The sequence below is a fragment of the Prunus mume genome, linkage group LG2 (assembly GCF_029339155.1).
Source record: "Prunus mume cultivar Tortuosa linkage group LG2, ASM2933915v1, whole genome shotgun sequence".
Classification (NCBI taxonomy): domain Eukaryota; kingdom Viridiplantae; phylum Streptophyta; class Magnoliopsida; order Rosales; family Rosaceae; genus Prunus; species Prunus mume.
In genome coordinates this window covers 41094037-41117631 of record NC_142699.1, presented here as the reverse complement: position 1 = coordinate 41117631, position 23595 = coordinate 41094037, and the positions used below count along the sequence as shown (strand labels likewise).

Below are 23595 nucleotides of genomic sequence, written 5' to 3'. Positions count from 1 at the left end.
CAAAAAAAAAAATTTAGATAAGGGAAGCAAATGAAATTTTTTTATACGAAAAACTTTGTCAAACATATTTGACTTTGACCCAAAAAAAGAAAGAAAGAAAAATTATCTGAAAAAGACTTAAAAGAGGAGAAGAGAGAGGCGGTGCCTTTTATGATAAATGCAATACACCTAATCGTTAGGACAGCTGGGGTTTTAGTTTTTTCAGTTGCTTGGGTTTAGATTATACGCAAAAATTTATTATACATTTGGGTTTCCTAATCAAGTAAGGATTCACTCTCTCCCTATGTCTTAAAGATTCATTTGAGTTTTTATTTCTCATCAACTCACTTCACTTGGCTTGCATTCACTCTCTCCATCAATTCTCTCTCTATAGGCGTTTAGGGTTAGGGTTCTATATTTCTCTGTCTATCTCCCTTAATTCCTTACTTGCTCACTTTCTTCTATCTCATTCAAATTCAACATGCGTTTCTCTCGTACCACCAAAGCCTGGGTTGAGAGCATTCTCTCAAATCAACCGTGCAAACCATTGAAAACGAAGACCTCTGTGAATGTAATGATTGGTCATGGTAAGACTACTCAGCAAAAGCACAGCAGATTGACGACTAACCCGTTCTCGTCTTCCTCAACTTTCTCTTCTTCAAAGGAAGTTGTCAGCGGCCCTCTGAAAAACCCAATTCCACCGCTTTCTGACTTCGATTCCGACATTGAAAAGTGGTTTGTGGGTCAAGAAAGCAAGAGGGTAAAGAGGGAGACGATCTCAACTAAGATGGCCAATATTGACGTACATGGTCTTAGTGGTTATGGTGGTAAATTGGGCTTGAAGAAGAAACTTGAAGGTGGTTTGAAGAAGAAAGTGGACGGTGGCTTGGCTTCCAAGAAAAATAAAGTTGATTATGGGTTGGGTGTGAAGAGGAAATTTGAAGGTGCTTCGGGTTTGAACAAGGAAGTTGAAGGTGGTGATCATGGCCTTCTCTGTACCCCATCAACTTCTTGTGAGGTTTCTTCATCCCAATCCCAAAGTTGCTGTGAAACACCGGTCACAGTTCTACGCCCTCATCTTTGTCGTGCCTCTCCTGTCAAAGCCACCTCTGCATCGAATCATGAGATCAATAACGATCTGTCTCCGAGAAGGGCTGCTAGGGTTGCAATGTTGAAGACTCGGTTTGCCAACACAATCCTTAAGGCGGAACATCACAGTGCTCTCTACACTACAACAATTACCACCGAAGCCAAGAACGAGAGGCTTGGAGCTGCGGAAGCAGAAATTATGAGAGCCAATGAGTTCATGAAAAAGCAGCGGCAGAGGGATAGAGAAGCTGCTCGCCTTGCCCTCGAAGAGATGGAGAAACATGTGGTTATTGAAGATAACTTCAAAACCATGAGAGACTTCCACATGTTAATTTCTGGGACCAAAACGATCGATTTTGGTCGGTTACTGTTAGGTGAAATTGTGTACAGTGATCATTGATTTTGTACTGAATATTTCAGGAATTTTTATGAAAAGTATAATTCATTCATTCATTCATTCCTTATAAGCCTGGTAATTAATGAAGTGTTGGATCAGCTATATCATCATTATATATCATGTTCTGCGCCTAAATTTTTGACAATGAAAGTAACTCGAAACAAAACAGTTAAAGTCAATTTGGGATAGACAAGAGTACAACAAAAATCCAAGTTTCTTCCAGAGAAATTAAATCAACTCAAAATATTAAGTGCATTTACATTTAACAAAAGGGTACTTTGATTCTGTAATGTCTCTTCAGTTCTAAGCTCTTAATGCAGTTAATGATCAAAATGGGAAGCACCTGTACTGTAAATAACTACTGGTGTCTCACTCTGTGCACCGCCGTTAATGAAATGAGAAATGGAGATTCAATAAAGAAAATTAAACTCATATGATTTTCTTAGCTGCCCTCTGTTACTGTTAAATTTTTAAAGAAAAGCTCTATTTCTTCTAACAGTCTCTTATCCCCAAAATTTAATCCTCCAGAAGTCTCTAGACAAGAGTCGGATAACATCAAGTGAATGAGATACTCACAAACTTCTCCCATGTCGTCCAGGATGGCGAACGTCTTTTTTTTTATTCTCTATTGCACTTTCATTTTGACTGTTGTTAGTGTACTTCTGTTTCCTGCAGGCCTGCAATTTGTAAAAGAACCGCATTATCTCTCTTTTTAATATGCTGCCTGAAATGACCAAGGCGAAAATTTTAGGAAAATCCATCAGCCAGTTTTCATTCTAAAACAAACTGGACAGAAGTATAATGACTCATTTTCATGTTTGAAGTACTGAAAAAGGAAGCATCCATAAGTAGGAACAAGGAGTGCAAATTTTGACAAGGATTCTTCTCCGAGATACATAGACAAGCTAATACAGCATGTTGCATTGCTTCTTTAATTGAAATTTGTAGATTCAAATTCCTATGAACAGATGGAGTTCTGATGATAGTGACAAGGACCAAGCAGGTCAATATAAATATACATATTATAAATGCTTTTTAAGCATCTTTGCTAGAACAGTTACTAGTGCTGTTATATGAGAGTACGATACCATTCCAGGGAAATCAGATATGCAGTTCAGAATGAGTTTTAATGTCTGATTTTGAACTGGATGGAAAGGAATGTCAGCTACATAATTTAGTACTGGAACCAAAGTTGTAAACCCAACAACAAGCCTCCGTTTTAAAGCTTGCTCAGCTTTTAATAATATGTCAAGTACCTGAACACAATATTTGACCACTGGATCCTTGAGTTTCTGAGGGTTTTTCTTAATAATACACTCATAAATAAGCTTTGCAAGAACACATTTAATGACCATAAAAATAAAAAAATTAAAAGCTTAACCTATCTACACTAGGAACACTGAAAAATTTGTAGAAATTCAATAAATACTTTTGAATAATGATAATTGTTGACTCATAACTTAAACAGCACAGTTTCTGGTTTCTTGATGTTTGGCAATACTCAAATGAAACTCTATCAGCACTAAAAATATCAAGCAGAGGACATCTATTATTGTTCTATTTGGCACTGAAACTTTACTAACCTGACAATCTCAGTGTTTCAAATACATAATCTGCAATGTTTTCTTCCACTAGGACTTGCGTTTCTTTGCCTGAAGTGCTTTCCCAGAAGGACATGTAATTAAACAGTAAATCCAGTGTGCTGATCTGGACTTGGCTGTCTGTTGAAAGCAGTGGGCCTCTGATGGCCTCCGTAAACAATATATTCATTGGATTCACATTTTTTCCATCTTAAGTTCCTTGCTCAAAGCTATCTCCTTCCGATGAACTCATGCTGTTTAAATCAACTGCATAGGCTGCCCCGAAAAGTCCTCTCTGAGTCTGAGCCAACACTGTCAAGAACGCTGGACAAGTAATATGGAAATTGTTAGTTGAAAGAAGACAGGAGTGATAACCAATGAGAAAATGTGCATGTAAAATGGGGAGCATTCCATGCTATGTCAGGATCACTTCCCCAAAGAGTTATATATTACCTGAAAGGTTTAAAATTATAATTGTTTCCACTACAGGCGGTAAGTTCTCTAGTCAAGGACTCAAGCACTTGGAGCTGCAATGTTTTTATCATGTTGATTCTAAATAAACTCAAGATGCAAAGTATCTTGTCATGATATGAAAGGAAATTGCAAGGACCTTCAACTTCACAGTTAAAATATGGTCGGACATCAACAAGAAACAATTGTGGTGTAATTAGGGAGTTCGTTTGCAGGCTTGATATCTATATATGCCTATGTGCCCAAAAAGAAAACCTACTCTGAAAAATTAAATAAATAGAAACACACGCGGTATAACAAGCGGACCAAAATGCTAGTCATATCTTGCTTGAGCTGTGCTTTAAATAAAGGAAAATGGACCACACATATAAAGCACAAAACAAGAAAGTATTGAAGAAGTGGAAAAACTGACCTACACAATTCAAGCAGACATCATCGCTTTGGGTCTTCATGAGGGCCTCTAGAGACAAGTGCAATAGCTTGGGGCAAAAGGCAAATAAAAAATCAGTTCCATCACCAACCTATGATGCGTATTGGAGAATAGATACCTTGTATAGAACAAACAGGATTTCTCCCCGAATATCTTTACTGTGTTAAAGGAATATATAAAATAGAGAATTTGAGTTATAATGTACTAAATGCATGGAAGGAACATGGTTTATTCTCAGTTTTCTTTATTTGTTACCTTGGCAATTCAAGATCTTCAACAAGATCTACTTGTCTCTAATGTGAGCATGCAAGGATTATTCTGCTGGCAGTTTAACAAAACCCCCAAGCAGTGAAGCTAAATTTAAAGAATGGCAGAATTGTTAGCAGGGATATTTTGAGATAAATTAGATGTAAGTCTTAAAGATATTGTTGAAAAAAGTTTCGTTAGTAGAAGCCAGTGGGTGCACAGAGCTTATTATTGTTGAGATTTCATTGTAGACTCTAAACCATAGCCATTAAACTTGGAGATGAAAGTCATGGCTTAAAGTAAGAAATCTGATGTTCATTAAAAAAAAAAAGAGTTAAGAAATCTGATCACCCCCATGTAGTTACTGTTGACTCAGATTTCTCACTCTCAAGGCCTAGCTTGCCCACTCAAATTTCATTTTGACTTGTAGAGTAGAGAAATCTAATTTCAAAGAAACATGACAAACTATTCAAGGATCTCAACCAACAGTAACTCATCCTATTTTGCATTATAATATAAATAAGGCAATTTCTGGTTTTATTTAACAATCCTTCAACTATAGTACTGTTGTACCATGAGAAACCAAAACTAACCAAACTATCAGAATAACATTACCTTTGGAAAAAAAAAAAAAAAAAAAAGAATTCAGAATAACATTACCCAAAGTATGTATCCAAATCTTAAAATTGATATGTAAATTCGCAAACAAACAGAATTTTAATATGAGAAACAGTAGAAGAATCAAGCTCGATTTCACCAAATTCGTCCAACCGTAACAAGTCATACACTGTTTGGCTACCCAGAAACACAAATCATTTTCTCAGGAAGCAAACAGAAAACAAATCACAACCGGAAAAGTTTATCTAAGTCTCAACAGCAATTCCAGAATTCACAGACAAACAAAGAGAGAATGGAGAGATGGGGATGGTGGAAATACCGTATAAAGCTGACGGCGACTCCAGGCCAAGGCACCAGAAGAGAGGCGGTCGGAAACCCTAGCGAACGAAGTCAGCAGAGAGCGAGGCAGCGGCTGATTCGCAGAGAGCGGAAATGAGATGGACCACTTGTCGTGCGATGGGGTCGTCGTCGAAGGAAGAGAGAGCATGAACGAGAGGCGAGACGAGGAAGTGAGGGTGGAAGGCGAGGAGATAGCGGAGGAAGGGGGGTCGGAAGAGATGGCCTAAGAGAGCTGAGAGAGGGCGTAGGACACGTGGATGGTTGGAGATGAGGTTGGAGAAGCAGAGCAAGCAGATGGAGCCGCCTTGCTTGGTTCGGAGTAAGAGAGTGGATCTGTGGCCCTCTGAGCACGTTGTTGGAGACACTACGGAATTGTAGCTCCTGTGACAGTGAGTACATTTTGCGAGCACGAATAGTGTTTGAATTTTGGCGCCAGAGAATACAGGACAGGAAAGGAAGCAGATGACGGAGCCGCTTCCTGTAGCTGCCTCTTGTTGACACGTGCACAGACTTTGCTCCTGTGCATTCACTAAACGGTTCACAAAAATTAGAGAGCATTTTCACTGCTTTCTCTTTTTATTTATTTAATATAAATGATATTCTATTTTAAATTAATCTAAATTATAGAAAGGGAATTCAAACTCAGTTAAAGAGTCGGGAGCATACATCCGCTCTAATCAATTGATTAACCTATGTTTATTTTTTACTCCTTCCTTTATTGGTGCTAAAATTTACACTTTTAATCATTTTTTTAAATTTAAATTTTACGAAATTCTTGTTATGCACACAAAGGAAAATGAATATTTAAAAAAAATTTAGCATTGAGGCTAAGATAGCATCTAAAAGATGGTGTGCATATCTATCTCTCGGTACACAGCTATTACAACTGATATCAAAACTGATCGTGGTTGATCTCAAAACCAAAGTTTGGAGTTTAGAAAAACTTGAATATGCAATTATTATTTTTTTCTAAATTAAAACCCACTTCTACTTCAAAAGTTGTACATTGGAACGATTTGACTAGCCTAATTTTCTCTCTCTTATCTAGCCACACTTAGCTAGCCACTGTTCACAAAACTAAATTGAATAATGCATGCTTCATTAACTTTTTTTTTTGCTACAGGACGCAAGAACATGGGTTTTAATAATTTAAGTTTTTATTATTATTTGAATTTTGAATATATATTTTTTTTAGTTTAAACAGAATTTTGACAGAAATGACCATATTTGTTAATATATATAAAAACATAGACGAAATTAGCTAAATTGATAACACGAGGACTATATTAGCTTATTAGGAAAAACACTAGGATTATTTTGCCATTTAAGCAAATTAAAAAAATGTTTTTTTTATTTTGAATTGGTAGGTAACATAAATAAAATATAGATATAAAATTATGTTTCAAAAAAAAAAAAAGATAGTGAAACAAATGAAATTTTTTATACGAAGCAAATGAATTTACTTTGAACTTTGTCAAAAAGATTTGACTTTGACTCAAAAAAGGAAGGGAAAACAAAACAATATCCGAAAAATATTGAAAAGGAAGAGAAGAAAGAGAGAGGCGGTAGTGAAGGTTTAAAAGCAACTTTCCAGTTGCTTGGGTTTATAGCAACGCAAACAATTATAGTTCATTTGGGTTTCCTAATCAACTAAGGATTCACTCTCTCTCTCTCTCTCTCTCTCTCTCTCTCTCGTAAGGATTCATTTGAGTTTTTTATTTCTCATTAACTCGTTTCACTTCGCTGGTTAGGGTTTCCATATTTCTCAGTTTCTTCTATCTCCCTTAATTCCTCACTTGCTCACTTTCTATCTCATTCATGTTCAACAATATGCCTTTCTCTGTTCCTCCTCGTCCGACTGAGAAGCGTGCCCTCTGCTCCTCCTCGTCCGACTTCGATTCCGAAATTGAAACTTGGTTTATGGGTCAAGAAAGCAAGAGGGAAAAAAGGCAGAGGACCATAGCTAAGATTGACGATATTGACGTAGATGGTGATTTCAAGAAAAATGGTCGTGGTGGTTATGGTGGTAAATTGTGCTTGAAGAAGAAACTAGAAGGTGGTTTGATGAAGAAAGTGGACGGTGGCTTGGGTTCCAAGAAAAACAAAGTTGATAACGGGCTGGGTTTGAAAAAGAAATTTCAAGGTGGTTTGGGTTTGAACAAGGGAGTTGAAGGTGGTGATCATGGCCTTCTCTGTACGCCATCAACTTCTTCTTGCGAGTTTTCTTCATCCCAAGGTTGCAGTAGTTTCATGAGTGGCTGTGAAACACCAGTCACAGTTCTACGCCCTCATCTCTGTCGTGCATCTCCTGTCAAAGCCGCCTCTAAATCTGATCACGAGATCAATAATGATCTGTCTCCGAGAAGGGCGGCTAGGGTTGCAATGTTGAAGGCTCGATTTGCCAACACAATCCTTAAAGCAGAACATCACCATGCTCTTTACACTACAACAATTACCACCGAAGCCAAGAATGCGAGGCTTGGAGCTGCAGAAGCAGAAATTATGAGAGCCAATGAGTTCATCAAAAAGCAGCGGCAGAGGGATAGAGAAGCTGCTCGCCTTGCCCTCGAAGAGATGGAGAAACATGTGGTTATTGAAGATAACTTCAAAACCATGAGAGACTTTCATATGTTAATTTCTGGGGCCAAAATGATCGATTTTGGTCGGTTACTGTTAGGTGAAATTGTGTATAGTGATCACTGATTTTGTAATATTTCAGGAATTTTTATGAAAAGTAATTACCATTCATTCATTCATTCCTTATTAGCCTGTTAAAAATTAATGAAGTGTTGTGATCAGCTCATATTTTTATGAAACGAAATAGTTAAAATCAATTTTGACTTGAAAAATTAAATCAAGGCAAAATATTAAGTGCATTTACATTTAACAAAAGGGTATTTTGATTCTATAATGTCTCTTCAGTTCTAAGCTCTTTATGCAGTTAATGATCAAAATGGGAGTGTCTCACTCAGTGCACCTCTGTTACTGTTAATGAAACGAGAAATGGAGATTTAATAAAGAAAATTAAATGATTTTCTTAGCTGCCCTCTGTTACTTTTAACAATCTCTTGTCCCCAAAATTTAATCCTCCAGAATCCCTGTCTAGACAAGACTCGGATAACATCAAGTGAATGAGATACTCACAAACTTCTCCCATGTCGTCCAGGATGGCGACCGCCTTTTTATTTTTTATGCTCTTTTGCACTTTCATCTTGACTGTTGTCAGTGTACTTCTGTTTTCTGCAGGCCTGCAATGTGTAAAATAACTGCATTATCTCTCTTTTTAATATGCTGCCTGAAATGACCAAGGCTAAAATTTAAGGAAAGTCCATCAGCCAGTGTTTCATTGTAAAACAAACTGGACAGAAGTATAATGACCCATTTTCAAGTTTGAAGTATTAAAAAAGGAAACCTCATTTTAGTTCCTTAGAGGACACGAACAAAATCAACAGAATAGAAAAGTGCATGGCATAGAAATTTGTTCTGCCTTTAAGTACTCAGACTTCAATAGAGCTTGAAATAAAAGTACAATCTCTGTGCTCAAATTATTTTCTGCAAAGGTTTTGAATGATGCCAGATATGCAAGAATCATCAAACACCGATCTCATCCACTCAAGAACCTTCGGCAGCTTTAACAATGTAACTGCTACATGAATTGCAGGCTTGAGAAGATTAATGAAATTTTTTGATGCTAGGCATGGGACTGCTAAAGACATCGCCAGCTCTTCCACAATCATCCTACTCCAATCATTCTTTGTAGTCACGCTTGTTCCTTGTATTCCTGGCAATCCCCAACCCAAGATCATTGATAGGCAGAAGTTGTGTCAATAAGAACACCAAAAGTGTTGATCCACGATTATCTCCTCCTGCTATTAATTCTGCAATTGAATTAACATTTACCATATGACTGTTCTTTCCCTAAACCCTAGACCATAAAGATAAACCAGCCTCATCACTGTAGATGGATCAGTTGATCCACCTTGGAGATCACTACTGTTGATCAGAATATATTGCTCTAGAGAAGCTAAAACCAACTTATCATCTGCAAGTCTGGGGAGCAAAGTATTAAAGATGTGAAGAAAAGTAGGTCGTAATTGTTAAATGTACTGCAAAAAACATAGCAAAACGAATGAAACTAGAAATCAAAATCTCAATTACCTTTCATCATATAAAGAACTGGTGTATAAAATCAGCAAAATGGCAGATTGGCACGAAGATAATTCCAGATTACGGGAGTTCTTTTGCCCAAGTAGAAAGATCAAATCAATGGGATCAGATGGGAGACATAAAGTAGCATCTCTAATAGGTTGCCCAGAATCATTTCCCATAAGAACATCTACCAGTGAACTGAGCATCAGATACACCTCCATTTCATCTTTTCTATGGGAAATAAGCCTGGGCATCCAAACGACAAACTGAACCAATTGCTCGAAACTAGGTTCTCTGCAAGTTCTGCTGCTTGATTGTTGGAATCCTGAAGCAGTATCAAATGAAATGTTTCCAATATTCCAAGGACAGTTTCCTCATCCATTTCACTGAAGTTGGTTCCAAACCAAGGTAACAAATGTTTTGTACAGACATTCACAATAAATTGTCGTAGTTCCACTTCAGTGGAGTCAGTAGAATTTCCTTCATGATTATACGCCTCCTTAAGTAGGAACAAGGAATGCAAAAGTTGACAAGGATTCTTCTCCGAGATACTTAGACAAGATAATACAGCATGTTGCATTGCTTCTTTAATTGAAATTTGTAGATTCAAATTCCTATGAACAGATGGAGTTCTGATGATAGCTACAAGGACTGAGCAGGTCAATATAAATGTCTCCTCAAGCATGCTTATCTCCTCATCAGAATGCTTTTTAAGTATCTTTGCTAGAACAGGTACTAGCTCTGTTATATGAGAGGAGGATACCATTTCAGGGAAATCAGATATGCAGTTCAGAATGAGTTTTAATGTCTGATTTTGAACTGGATGGAAAGGAATGTCAGCTACATAATTTAGTACTGCAACCAAACTTGCAAACCCAACAACAAGCCTCCGTTTGAAAGCTTGCTCAGCTTTTGATAATAAGTCAAGTACCTGAACCCAAGATTTGACCACTGGATCCTTGCATTCTGTTCATCAACAAAGCTTATTAGCTGTTTTTATTTGTTTATTTTAAGAAAAAAGAAGTTCAACAAAGCTTATTACTGAAACTAGTTTGTCAAAAAAAAACACATCTACAAACTAAGGCTTGGGTTCATGAAGTTGGACTTTCTGAGGGTTTGACTAAATAATACAGTCATAGATAAGCTTTGCAAGAACACATCTAATGACCGAAAAAAGAAGAAGCTTAAGCTATCCACACTAGGAACACCGGAAATTTATAGAAATTCAATAAATACTTCTAAATAATGATGATTGTTGACTCCTTACTTAAACAGCACAGTTTCTGGTTTCCTGATGTTTGGCAATACTCAAATGCAACTCTATCAGCACAAAAAATATCAAGCAGAGGACAGCTGTTATTGTTCTATTTGGCACTGAAACTTTACTACCTGACAATCTAAGTATTTCAAATATATATTCTGCAATGTTCTCTTCCACTAGGAATTGGGTTTCTTTACCTGAAGTGCCTTCCCAGGAGGACATGTAATGAAACAGTAGATCCAGTCTGCTGACCTGGACTTGGCTGTCCCTTGAAAGCAGTGGGCCTTTGATGGCCTCCTAAACAATATATTCATTGGATTCCCATCTTTAACATCTTCTGATGCTTGCTTAAAGATATCTCCTTCGGATGAACTCATGGTGTTTAAATCAACTGTATATGCAGCCCCTAAAAGTCCTCTCTAGCCAACACTGTCAAGAATGCTGGACAAGTAATTATGGAAATTGTTAGTTGAGAGAAGACAGGACTGATACCAATGAGGAAATGTGCATGTAAAATGAGGAGCATTCCATGCTATGTCAGGATCACTTCCCCAAAGAGTTATATATTACCTGAAAGGTTTAAAATTATAATTGTTTCCGCTACAGGCGGTAAGTTCCCTAGTCAAGGACTCAAGCACTTGGAGCTGCAACATTTTTTCCATCTGATTCTAAACAAACTCAAGATGGAAAGTTTCTTGTCATGATATGAAAGAAATTGCAAGGACCTCAACTTCACAGTTAAAATATGGTCCGACATCAACAAGAAACAATTGTGGTGTAATTAGGGAGTTCGTTTGCAGGCTTGATATCTATATATGCCTATGTGGCCAAAAAGAAAATACTCTGAAAAATTAAATAAATAGAAACACATGGGGTATAACAAGCAGACCAAAATGCTAGTCATATCTTGCTGAGCTGTGCTTTAAATAAAGGCAAATGGACCACACTTATAAGGCACAAAAATGAAAGTATTGAAGAATGGAAAACTGGCCTACACAATTCAAGCGGACATCATCGCTTTGGGTCTTCATGAGGGCCTCTAGAGACAAGTCCAATAGCTTGGGGCAAAAGGCAAATAAAAAATCAGTTCCATTACCAACCTCTGATGAGTTTTGGAGAAAAGATACCTTGCATAGAACAAACAGGATTTCTCCCCGAATATCTTTACTGTGTTAAAGGAATATATAAAATAGAGAATTTGAGTTATAATGTACTAAATGCATGGAAGGAACATTGTTTATTCTCAATTTTCTTTATTTGTTACCTTGGCAATTCAAGACCTTCAACAAGATTGGTAATGAGGCCATACTTGTACTTGTCTAATGTGAGCGTAAGGATTACTCTGCTGGCAGTTTAACACAACCCCCCAAGCAGTGAAGCAAAATTTAAAGAATGGCAGAATTGTTAGCAGGGATATATATATTTTGAGATCAATTAGATGTAAGTCTTAAAGATATTGTTGAAAAAATGTCGTTAGTAGAAGCCAGTGGGTACACAGAGGCTTATCATTGTTGAGATTTCATTGTAGACTCTAAACCATAGCCATTAAACTTGGATATGAAAGTCATGGCTTAAAGTCAGAAATCTGATGTTCAAAAAAAAAAAAAAAAAGAGTAAGAAATCTGATCACCCCCCATGTAGTGACTGTTGACTCAGATTTCTCACTCTCAAGGCCTAGCTTGCCCACTCAAATTTCATTTTGACTTGTAGAGTAGAGAAATCTAATTTCAAGGAAACATGACAAACTATTCAAGGATCTCAACCAACAGTAACTCATCCTATTTTGTATTATAATATAAATAAGGCAATTTCATATTTTATTTAATATCTTGAACAGGATTCTCTCAGCTTCTGGACTGTAGGGGATTTTGGTAGCTAACCTTGGCGAGACCCCTATAAAGACCATAAAGATAAACCAGCCTCATCGCTGTAAATGGATCAGTGGAACCACCTAGGAGAGTACTATTTTACCAGAATGTATTGCTCTAGAGAAGCTAAAACCAAATTATCATCTGCAAGTCTGGGGAGAAAAGTAGTAAAGATGTGAAGAAAAGTAGGTTGTAATTGTTAAATTTACTGTAAAAAAACATAGCCAAACGAATGAAACTTGAAAACAAAAGCTCAATTACCGTTCATCCTATAAAGAACTTGTATATGAAATCTACGAAATGGCAGATTGGCAAGAAGATAATTCTAAATTACGGGAGTTCTTTTGCTCAAGTAGAATGAGAAAATCAATGGGATCAGATGGGAGACATGGAGTAGCATCTAATAGGTTGCCCAGAATCATTTCCCATAAGAACACCTACTAGTGAACCGAGCATCTGATACACACTCCATTTCATCTTTTCTGTGGGAAACAAGCCTAGGCATCCAAACGACAAGCTGAACCACCTTTGGATGAACCATTGCTGTTTAAATCAACTTCATATGCAGCCCCAAAAAGTCCTCTCTGAGCCAACATTGTCAAGAACGCTGGACAAGTAATATCAAAATTGTCAGTTGAGAGAAGAGAGGACTGATACCAATGAGGAAATGTGTTTGTAAAATGGGGAGGATTCCATGCTGTGTCAGGATCACTTCCCCAAATAGTTATATATTACCTGAGAGGTTTAAAATTATAATTGTTTCCTCTACAGGCAGTAAGTTCTATAGGCAAGGACTCAAGTACTTGGAGCTGCGACGTTTTTATTGTTTGATTCTAAATAAACTCAAGATGCAAAGTATCTTGTTGTCATGATAGAACAAATTGATGGAACTCATTAATGGCATTGTTCTACAATCATTCAAAACTGATCCAGGTATTGATGAGAGAAATTGCAAGGACCTTCACCTTCAAAGTTAAAATATGGTCTGACATCAATAAGAAACAAGTGTGGTGTAGTTAAGGAGTTCGTTTGCGGGCTTGATGTATATATATGCACATGTGCCCAAAAATAAAACCTACTTTGAAAAATTAAATAAATAGAAACTCATGGGGTATGACAAGCTTACCAAAATGCTAGTCATATATTGCTGAGCTGTACTATAAGGGAAAATGGATCCAACTTACAAGGCACAACAATAAATATTTCAAGAAGTGGAATACTGACCTACACAATTCAAGCGAAAATCATCGCTTTGGGTCTTCATGAGGGCCCCTAGAGACAAGCGCAATAGCTTGGGGCAAAAGGCAAATAAAAAATCAGTTCCAACACCAACTTCTGATGCATATTGAAGAACAGATACCTTATACAGAACAAACAGGATTTCTCCCCAAATCTCTTCACTGTGTTAAATAAATAAAATAGAGGATTTTGGTTATAGTGTGGTAAATGCATGGAAAAAGGAACATCAGTTTTTTTTATTTGTTACCTTGGCAATTGAAGACCTTCAACAAGATTGGTAATGAGGCCATATTTGTCTCTAATGTGAGCGTAAGGATTATTCTGCTGGCAGTTTAACAAAACCCCTAAGCAGTGAAGCTGCACTTAAAGAATAGTAGAATTGTTAGCAGGGATATATATGTTTTGATATCAATAACATGTAAGTCTTAAAGATCTTGTTGAAAAATGTTTCGTTAGTAGAAGCCAGTGGGTGCACAGATGCTTATCATTCTTGAGACTTCATTGTAGACTCTAAACCATAGCCATTAAACTTGGATATGAAAGTCATGGCTTAAAGTCAGAAATCTGATGTTCATAAAAATAAAAATAAAAAAAACGTAAGAAATCTGTTCACCCCCATGTAGTGACTGTTGACTCAGATTTCTCACCTTCAAGGCCTAGTTTGCCCACTCAAATTTCATTTTCACTGGTAGAGTAGAGCAATCTAATTTCAAAGAAACGATTAGATTCATCCACCGAATTTCTAACCCCTAACCAATCCTACGCTGTTTGATTACTGAAAAAGTACAGAATCATAATTTTCCTTCATAATCTCAGGAAACAAACAGAAAATAAACATTACCCGAAGTATGTATCTAAATCTCAAAATTGATATTTAAATTTGCAAACAAGCAGAGTTTTAATATGAGAAACAGTAGAAGAATCAAGCTCGATTTCTCAACATTCGTCCTACCGTCCCCAGTCATACACAGTTTGGCTACCGAGAAACACAAATCATTTTCTCAGCAAGCAAACAGAAAACAAATCACAACCGGAAAATTTTATCTAAGTCTCAACAGCAATTCCAAGAATTCAGACAACAAAGAGAGAATGGTGGAAATACTGTATAAAGATGACTGCGACTCCAGGCCAAGGCACCAGAAGAGAGGCAGTCGGAAACCCTAGCGACGAAGTCAGCAGAGAGCGAGGCAGCGGCTGAATCGCAGAGAGCGGAAATGAGATGGACGACTTGTCGTGCGATGGGGTCGTCGTCGAAGGAAGAGAGAGCATGAACGATAAGCGAAATTAGGAAGTGAGGATGGAAGGCGAGGAGAGAGCGGAGGAAGGGGGGGTCGGATGAGTTGGCCTGAGAGAGCTGAGAGAGGGCGTAGGACACGTGAACGGTGGGAGATGAGGTTGGAGAAGCAGATGCAGCCGCCTTGCTTGATTCGGAGGAAGAGCGTGGATCTATGGCTCTGTGAGCACGTTATCGGAGACAAATCGAAGCTTCTTCTTCTTCATTTTCATGGTAGTCTTGGAGGAGCTCCTGTGACAGTGAGTACATTTTGCGAGCACGAATAGTGTTTGAATTTTGGCGCCACAGAATACAAGAAGGCAAAGAGAGCATTTTTACTCCTCCCTTTTTCACAAACGATATTCTATTTTAAATTAATCTAAATTACGGAAGGGAAATTGAAACTCGGTTGTAGAATAGGAGCATATCTGGTCTAACCAACCTGATTAACTCATATCCGCTTTTTACTCATCATTTATTTATTTTGTGCTAAAATTTGCACTTTATATTCGTTTTTTTCCAAAAGATTTTACGAAATTCTTGTTATGCACACAAAGGGTAATGAATATTTGAAAAAAATTTAGCTGTGAGGCTAAGATAGCATCTCAAAGATGGGATGGGGCCAATAATTGCATAGGTCAAGACTCCAATGAATATGATGTCTAAGTCATCTTTTTTCACTAAACTTATCACATGATGTCTAGGTCATCATCGGTACACAACTTATCATAACTGATATCAAAGCTGATCGTGGTTGATCTCAAAACCAATTTCAAATAGATATCCACAATATTTCAAAGAATCCATTATCCATCACTATATTGGTATGAACAAACGTTGTTTGATCTCAATTGACAAGTCCTCGGCCGGCCCGAATCAAGTTTTCCATCTTGTTCATTTGCTTTCTACTTAGTTTTTTCAGTTAACTCAAGTCTTGTTTTTACTCCGCTAAATAAAGTGTGAAATTCTTGATTTTTGAAGACATAGAAAAAGAAGTCATGCCAAGCCAATTCCCTACTAGGTTTATAATCGTTTGGTTTGAAGTTAGATTTATTGGTGCAAACAACTGATACATATTTCTCATTCCACCAAACTTTTATAGTATGGTAGTGCCACGCTCGGGCATCACATCACTTGGCCTATTTCTTGGGTGAGATTTGGGACTTATATTCATCATTTGGGACCATCACATAGTGGGCCACACGTGGAGCCAAGTCCACATCGTAGTCAATCATTTAAGCCTAACACATGAGCACCATGTATTGGGTAAAGGGTAGGGGTAAACATTCAGCCCAACATGTGAACACCACATATTGGGTAAGGGTAGAGGCTTAATACAGTCCTCGTCAATCAACCTGCTCTGATATCATGAAGGAAATTGAGGTTCCACCCCAAAACCAATTGGCAATGGGGGGAAGTAGCTCAACTCCTTATAAGCCCTTATTAGGTTTGTCAACTTTTCAATGTGGGACTTTTTACCTTCACATTCTCACAATATGTGGGTGACTTTTACCTCACAGTCTCCACGTCACCCAATATGTGTTGTCTACGTGTTATGCTTGAAAATTCACACGTGTAGGAGCGTGTGAGAATGTGAAGGTAAAAAGTCCTGCATTAGAAAGTTGAGTAACTTAACAAGGGCTTATAAGTAGTTGAGCTACTCCTCCCATTGCCAATTGATTTTGGGGTGGAACCTCAACTTCGTTCAATCATCACCATATGAGTCGTTGTTAGAAGAATATAATTTTTTTATGTTTATGTACCATGTAGATTAAATTACGCAAGCTTAACCAACAACAATTAATGTGATGGTAAACACCAATTACAAGTGGTGGGCGAAATGGCTTTCCAAAATTTGTTCAATTATCATGACATGTGTCACTATATTATCTGCTTAATAAAGATTGAGTCTTTTCTGTTAAGAAGAAATGAGGTATATAGTAAGGGATCATGAGCCTCTATATTTAGCATTCGTACATTTATACGTATTTAAAGAAATTTCAACCATTTGATTAATCTAACGAATTGAATTATTCCACGTCATTATAATTACATAAAATTAAAACTCTCCTATTGTACCTTATCACTTACCGGTTACTTATCTTATTTATTGTAGTTTCCCGGACTCCTAATGTCATGGACTTTGATAAGCAAAGCCCCTGAACGTTAACCATTCGAACATCTTTTGTGCAGAGACTAAAACTATAAATTATAAGGGGGTTGAAGGTTTTTTTTTTGGGTCTGAATAGGGGGCGGCCATGAGCAATGCGTGTCGGCAAGTCCAGGGTATTGATTAACACTAAAATAAAAATAAATTTGATCTCATTAAAAATGGGAAAGGGGAAAATGATAGGGTACAAATAGTGAGTTTTTAATATAATATAATTTTGATGACGTGGACTAATTAAATTTCATTAGATTAATCAAATTATTAAGATTACTCTAAGTGCGTTTAAATGTACAGATGCTAAATATAGAGGCTCGGGATCCTATAGTAAGGTCCAATATTTATTGCAAGGCTAAGAATAGCCATACCATCAGAAAATTCATCACTATAGATGTAGTTGAGAGTGCTGCATCTATTATTTAATCTCTTGTCTGTCAAACCCTAAACCCTAACTGAATCTTTATTTAAATGTCTATTTTCACCCGTTTGTCTGTCAAACACTTCATCTGCACGTAAGGAAATTTGCATGTGAATCTGCTGCAAGTTTGTGTTTAGGGTTTTGCATTTTCCATTCAAACATCTAATTTGTAAAGCATTGTAGTGGTCGGAAGTTTATCAGTGTTAACGTTTGAGCCATGTCTTATGAAAGTTGAGGTATAAATGCTAGCATACAACACTGCATTTCATAGCTAGAAAAGTTTCCTACTTGTTTCTTCGAAGCCGGCGGTAAAAATAAGAATCAAATTTGCGGTGAAGTTGGAGAAATTCTTAGATGGAAGAATTACTTGATATGTTGGTGTATCCTAGTCATGTTTGACATCTAATGCACTTCTCCCTGAACGTATTCGCATATATATATGGTTGACAGTGAGAACTACTACATCTACATGCACGTTTACTCGAAAATTATTCGACTTTTCCTCTAATTTGGGTGATTTAAGAATTTATAGCAGATGTCGTTACTACAAATTAACTCTTCTTATATATGAATCTTTTGGATGATGATGATTCTCGACAATCTATGTTGTGTGATGCAAGGGAAAACCAAAATTGAAGTGAAGTATTGTTTCTCCCCTATTCTAGCTAGTAATTAAGCAACCAACATTTATGGTGATGATTTTGGAAATATTGCTATCATATTCTCTTACTGTTAAGAGAAGTTTTTGGAAAACTAAGAGCAGCCACTATTGCTTGAGGGGTTATATATTTAGGCAATCAATATTCCAATGAGTTGTATTCTAACAAAAACTATAATCAAGGTGCATGCCTCATTAACTGGGAAGCTCTTATATATATATATATATATATATGAAATGTGTATGAAATGTCTGGTCAATCTCCAAAGATTCTCAATGTCAATTAATAATATGAAATGTGTATTATATCTGATTGTAAAGAAACTTATAGCCAAGGAGTAAGGTGACAGATGGAGCAACCCTATTACAACCTCTAGGAATATAGTCACAAGAAAAGAAAAGAAAAGAAACTGAGACAGTAGCTATATGCTGGCATTAGGTACATATGCATCATCCTCAAATTTCAGATGTGGGCTCTACTATAATCGAATGGAACACCGAATCCAGTTCAAAGCTTCAACTCACATGAAATTGCTAGAATCTCATTCTGGAAATGCTGCCCAAAGGGTCATCGTCACCACCATCACTTCGCCTTTGTCATTCCCAACAGTAGCACCTCAAATCTGGTTTTTAAGAACCATCTACAATGAGTTTTGGTCGAGCCACAGGAGGACATTTCAAACGAGCATGTTTTTGGGTCTTTGAGGCATAACCAAAAGTGCATTCACTCCTCGTATTCATCAAGCAAAGATAATGACATGTTAAAAGACAATGACAACTCAGGGATCTCAATCCCATGCATCCCAAGATTGTGACTGTACCAGATAGCCCATGAAGCTGACCTCTTTCCAAGTACCCATCATTGTGCTCAGCAGAGAGAGCTTCAAAATCAAAGACAATTTCAGCCAAACGCACATAGAAACCATAGTGGCTCTACAAAAATTCTACAATGAATGAGCTGACATCACGTAGCAATATGTTGAGCATGATAAGAGACCATATGCGCTTCCTTAGCTTGGGTATGGTTTGAAATAAAGAACCGGATACATCCCTACTGTCCCTCATGACCTTCATATCTTCAACAACCCTACTGTCCCTCATGACCTTCATATCTTCAACAACCCTCTTCATTCCACATCGAGTGAATAATGCCAAACCAACTGGGAAGCTCCTAGTGCTGGAATTTTTGCATAAACTATACCATGAGATTCAAGAATTTATACTGCATCCGACAAAATCCTCAACTTCTTACATAGCGACCTGCCATGAAGGAGAAAGCTGTAGGTTGACACAGAGCATAACTTGCAGCAGCCTGATAAAGAAGTTGAGAAGAATATTTTGGTTAATGTTCATAGGGGAAACTAGCAAATGTACACGCTCTGAGAATACTTATCTGTGTTAGTTTTATTATTAACAATCTAGGAATACAGATATTAAAATGAAATGTCAAATCAAAGATAATTGTCGTTTCAGGATCATTTTAAACATAAACTCTATCTCTATGCGTATGAACAGGTGCTATCAAATTAATTGTAACTAAAATCTATAAACATGGGGCAAATACAATCAATTATAGGAGAAAGATAATGAAGCTGAGACTATACCTCATATATAATCTGCAAGTTTAATTAAGTTTTGCTTCAGACATCGGATTTGCAACCGCTAAACTTGAACTTCACAACAATTTTTTGTCCGGACAGCATACTGAGCTTGGCTTCTTCACTATCATCTCTTTCAAGCTTTTCACTCGAGAAATCCTTGGTTAGATCAGAATTGCAATCATGCCTAACATCGATCATATTCTCCACTCCTTCATCCCCCTGCTCAAGAGGTGCGCTCGAAACACAGCACAGTCTTTTAATTCTAAGGAGATCCTCTGATGTACAAGGCTTGGCTACAGATAAAATACTCGCCATCGACCGCTTCTTATGCTTACCCTTGTGTTGTTTTTTCATACGCCTCGGCTTAGTAGAAGAAGGCAATGTTTTATTACACTGAATAACATTAAGATGTGAACTTGGTATTGTAGTTGAAGGTGTTGAAGGTTGATCTGTTGAAACCATAATACTGGAAGCATCGTGGGGACTGAAGCCAGTCTTGTTTTCTTCATGCTTATGACTGCTATTTGAAGGAGATAAATGGCAATGTTGGATTGAAAGTGCCGATACTGCTTCCTCAGAGTCAGAGTATAATTTACACTCATCTTCAATCTCCTGCTCAATGGTATCTGGTTCTTTGTCTTCGGAGTAATCAACATTCTCATCATCTTGTTGAGTACAATTCAAACCTACAGCTCCTCTGAGTGATTGGATGGCTGAATTATGGGATTCAAGGGGCGGCAACACATCACTAATACCGTAATTGAGACACATTTGCAAGTATTTTTCTGGAAATGGCCAGTTAGAAAAGACATCTTTCTGACGACAAGCAAGAACATACTGTCTGCAAATAGAAATAGTTATAAATGAGAGGCTAGTTGATTTTTGGAGCAAAAAATTTTAAGTTGAATGTAGTGCAACTCATTCTTCAACATAAAATGAACATGCGCGATACTATTGCACAAAAGGAAACAAAGGAAAAATTAAATACACGAAAACAGATATATACGAATGGAAATAAACATGAAACTCACTCACAGTACGGATAAATAAAAGAGCAAGACCTCATAAGTTAGGGAGAACCGAAATTTGTTCATAACCTCGAAATTTAGTTTACTCCAAACTTGTTCTTCTGAAAACCCCCAAAACAGAAAGAACAAAAACTGCACGGTTCTATTAAATAAACAGTATTCTGTATTTCAAATTAATGGAACAAAATTGAAAACAAAATACAGAAACATGCATTTCCACTCGAAAAAAAAAATATACAAATCAAATACAGGTTATGAAATAGAATCTGAAAGACTAGATGAAGATATATAAAAAAGACAAGAAAAAACACTCTCTCTCCCAAATATATTATAATATGCGAAGATCAATCACCTTATAGAGAAGGGTCTTTTATCTGGTTCCTCAAGATTGTTATTTGAAGTTGTTTGCTGATGCATAGATTGGGAAACCCCAGCTGGGTTCTTCTGCTGAGGCAGCATAGGGTAAACCGCAGAGATTAATCAATGGCTAAAAATGAAAAGGAAGACAAACCCAGTTGAAATTATGGGCACTGCAACAATATGGAACAAGAATGAAGAACAAAATTATGGGCAATCAATGGAAACGAAAAGCCCTTGACCCAGAGAAACGAGGGTTGGAGAACAGAAAGAAAGCCCGAGTTTCAGCTGGTGGGTTGACCAAAGGTTGAAAAGAACACAAGAATATCAGAAAATGAAAATGAAATTCCAACAGTCTGCAAGTTCTCAAAAGAATGAAATGAGAAAGAGAAAAGTGTTAGAGAAAGCGTTGCGAATTACAGAGGAAAAGAGAAGTGTGTTCAAGCTTAAAAGGGTTTGGGATGAAAAGGGTGTGTAGCTTAAAAAGAACGCAAGGAAGAAAAAAAAAGAGATATGTTAGTTTTTCAAAATCAGAAGAATTTTATAGATGGGAAGAGAAATTTGAATGAGCTGTTAGATTGTTTCTCGTGACTTTGAGAGAGAGAGAGAGAGAGAGAGAGAGAGAGAGAGAGAGAAGAAGAAGAAGAAGAAGAAGAAAAATCGAAGAGGCACCTCTAGCTATTTTCCTTCTATTTTTGTTTGGAGATTTGTTGTTTTCTTTCTTTCTCCTTCGAAAAAATAAATAAAAGAAAACAGAGAAAATCTGATATTTGGGTGTGAGGCTGAAGGGCGTGTAGTTTTTAGGTTATGGAGTTTGAGCGTTCTGTTTTGGAAGGCAGAATACATTTAAGCTTTGACCAAATTTAACAGTCAACTAAATTTGAGAAATCAAAAATGGGTGGCCTTAACTGTCCTGCGTTTATTGACCAAAATGAAAAAAAACAAAAACAAACTGTCCTGCCTTCGCCTTGAGCTTTTCTCTCTCACAGAGGACACATCAAACTCCTTTTATGGCTTGAGAAGCAGAGCCTTCATTTCTACGGCAAGAAAATTATCTCCTGTACATGATTATCGAAGTCCTTTTTCAGACTTGTCTTCTTGTTTTCCTGTGTTTAATTTGCTGTTGTGTTTCTGGTGGCAGGTGGTTGTTTCCTCTTTCTCTAAGTAATATCTCTGTAGCCTGTTGCTTGCTTGCTCATCAGGCTTTGGCATTTGTTTTTAGATTTTATGTTTCTTTAGTTGAATCAATAAGTTTCCCTTCATCCGTGAAAGATGGCTCGAATACAGCGTTTGATCTTCTCTATGCTGAAGTGACTATCGCAGTTTATCTCTAAACTTCTTCTGACATATATGGTTCCTCCTTTGCAAATTTTGCAGTATCTGTGTCTGCATTTGGTAACTGATGATCTTATTTGGTCCCAGACTCAATTAACAGATATATACATATGGTGAAGAAGCTGGAAGGAGAAGGCCATTTCAATACTACTGATACCCAACGCATCAGGAAACAGTCATAGATATGAGAAAAACTCTAGTGTGAAAACCATAAAAGTTAAACAAGCAGATTGCAAAACTTCTTCTGCCTTTTTCCAGTGGACATGGGAGGGCTTGAAGGCTTTGTTAGAGAAACCTCGCGGTAGAGAACTCAAAAATTTGAGAATAATAATTGTTGTTAACCCCCGGGAGGGCTTGAAGGCTTTGATTACCTTTCTTTTGATATAGTGAAGCTGGAAGGAGAAGGCGATCGATCGATCTCAATACTATTGGTGATTCTCAACATATCTGTCATGTGATGCAGTAGGACACCAAATTTTACATCTAGTTAGCAGGCATAGAGTCTCTCAATTTTTCTGATTATCTCTACTATTTGTAAAGCAGCTTAGAAACCAAACTTCAATTATTTTTGGTCAATTGATTTTGCTTGTAATAGCTACCCTGCCGTAGGAAAAAAGAAGGAAATAAAAAACAAAAACGGTTCAAGGTACAAATGTTTAGGAGCAGAAAATTCCTTAGGTATAGGTGATTGATGAGTTGAACTTCTGTCGCTGGACTTTCTAAGCTGAATGTAGGTAGGAGGCTGATATTGGGGTGTAGGACAATATTGGAGCTATTATATATTATTCGAGCAGAATGTAAATGTTCTTTTTCAGGGATTTTTGTACAGAAGATTTCGCTTGTTTCGGGTGAGAAGAATCGATTGTTGAAGGTAAAAACTATTATGTCAGTATATTTTTTATGTAATAAACTGAGTGAATATTTGAACTGATGAAGAAATATTACATGCAGCCGTCGGACTCTATCTGTTCGATGATGAAGTTCTCTGAACTGCTTCAAACTAGACGAGAAAGAGAAAGTGGTACAAACCTATTGAGGCAGCTGGACAAGTTTGTTCAATGGCTTCCTTGAGGAATATATTACAATGAATTA

The 23595-nt window shown here is 37.1% G+C and overlaps 1 protein-coding gene, 1 long non-coding RNA gene and 1 pseudogene across 3 annotated transcripts; all 3 read right to left on the bottom strand.

Moving 5' to 3' along the window:
- Positions 1 to 1731: 1731 nt before the first annotated feature.
- On the bottom strand, positions 1732 to 5578 carry LOC103342591 (uncharacterized). The gene is made up of 4 exons (XR_016123666.1): positions 5130 to 5578; positions 3929 to 3995; positions 3049 to 3369; positions 1732 to 2142 (listed from the first exon to the last, which is right to left on the bottom strand). It is a non-coding gene; the product is annotated as an uncharacterized LOC103342591 (long non-coding RNA).
- A 2459-nt stretch (positions 5579 to 8037) lies between these two features.
- LOC148920391 (protein PUTATIVE RECOMBINATION INITIATION DEFECT 1-like) lies at positions 8038 to 19313 on the bottom strand (annotated as a pseudogene). Its single transcript, XR_016123581.1, has 9 exons — positions 19230 to 19313; positions 19039 to 19115; positions 14744 to 15160; positions 13914 to 14028; positions 13652 to 13827; positions 12954 to 13034; positions 12440 to 12510; positions 10688 to 10978; positions 8038 to 10264 (listed from the first exon to the last, which is right to left on the bottom strand). The product of XR_016123581.1 is annotated as a protein PUTATIVE RECOMBINATION INITIATION DEFECT 1-like (transcript).
- Positions 18441 to 22005, bottom strand: LOC103342578 (uncharacterized). Its single transcript, XM_008246212.3, has 3 exons — positions 21164 to 22005; positions 19787 to 20624; positions 18441 to 19494 (listed from the first exon to the last, which is right to left on the bottom strand). Exons 1-2 carry the CDS (start codon positions 21268 to 21270, stop codon positions 19823 to 19825), a joined length of 909 nt encoding a protein of 302 aa, XP_008244434.2. The 5' UTR covers positions 21271 to 22005; the 3' UTR covers positions 18441 to 19494; positions 19787 to 19822.
- Positions 22006 to 23595: the final 1590 nt, after the last annotated feature.

What these genes read in the sequence shown, in the direction of transcription:
- LOC103342578 (XM_008246212.3), bottom strand. Translation starts at nt 21,270, where the DNA reads ATGCTGCCTCAGCAGAAGAACCCAGCTGGGGTTTCCCAATCTATGCAT. An exon ending in AAAAGACCCTTCTCTATAAG is followed by an intron (nt 20,625 to 21,163) that starts GTGATTGATCTT and finishes TTCTATTTGCAG; the next exon opens with ACAGTATGTTCTTGCTTGTC.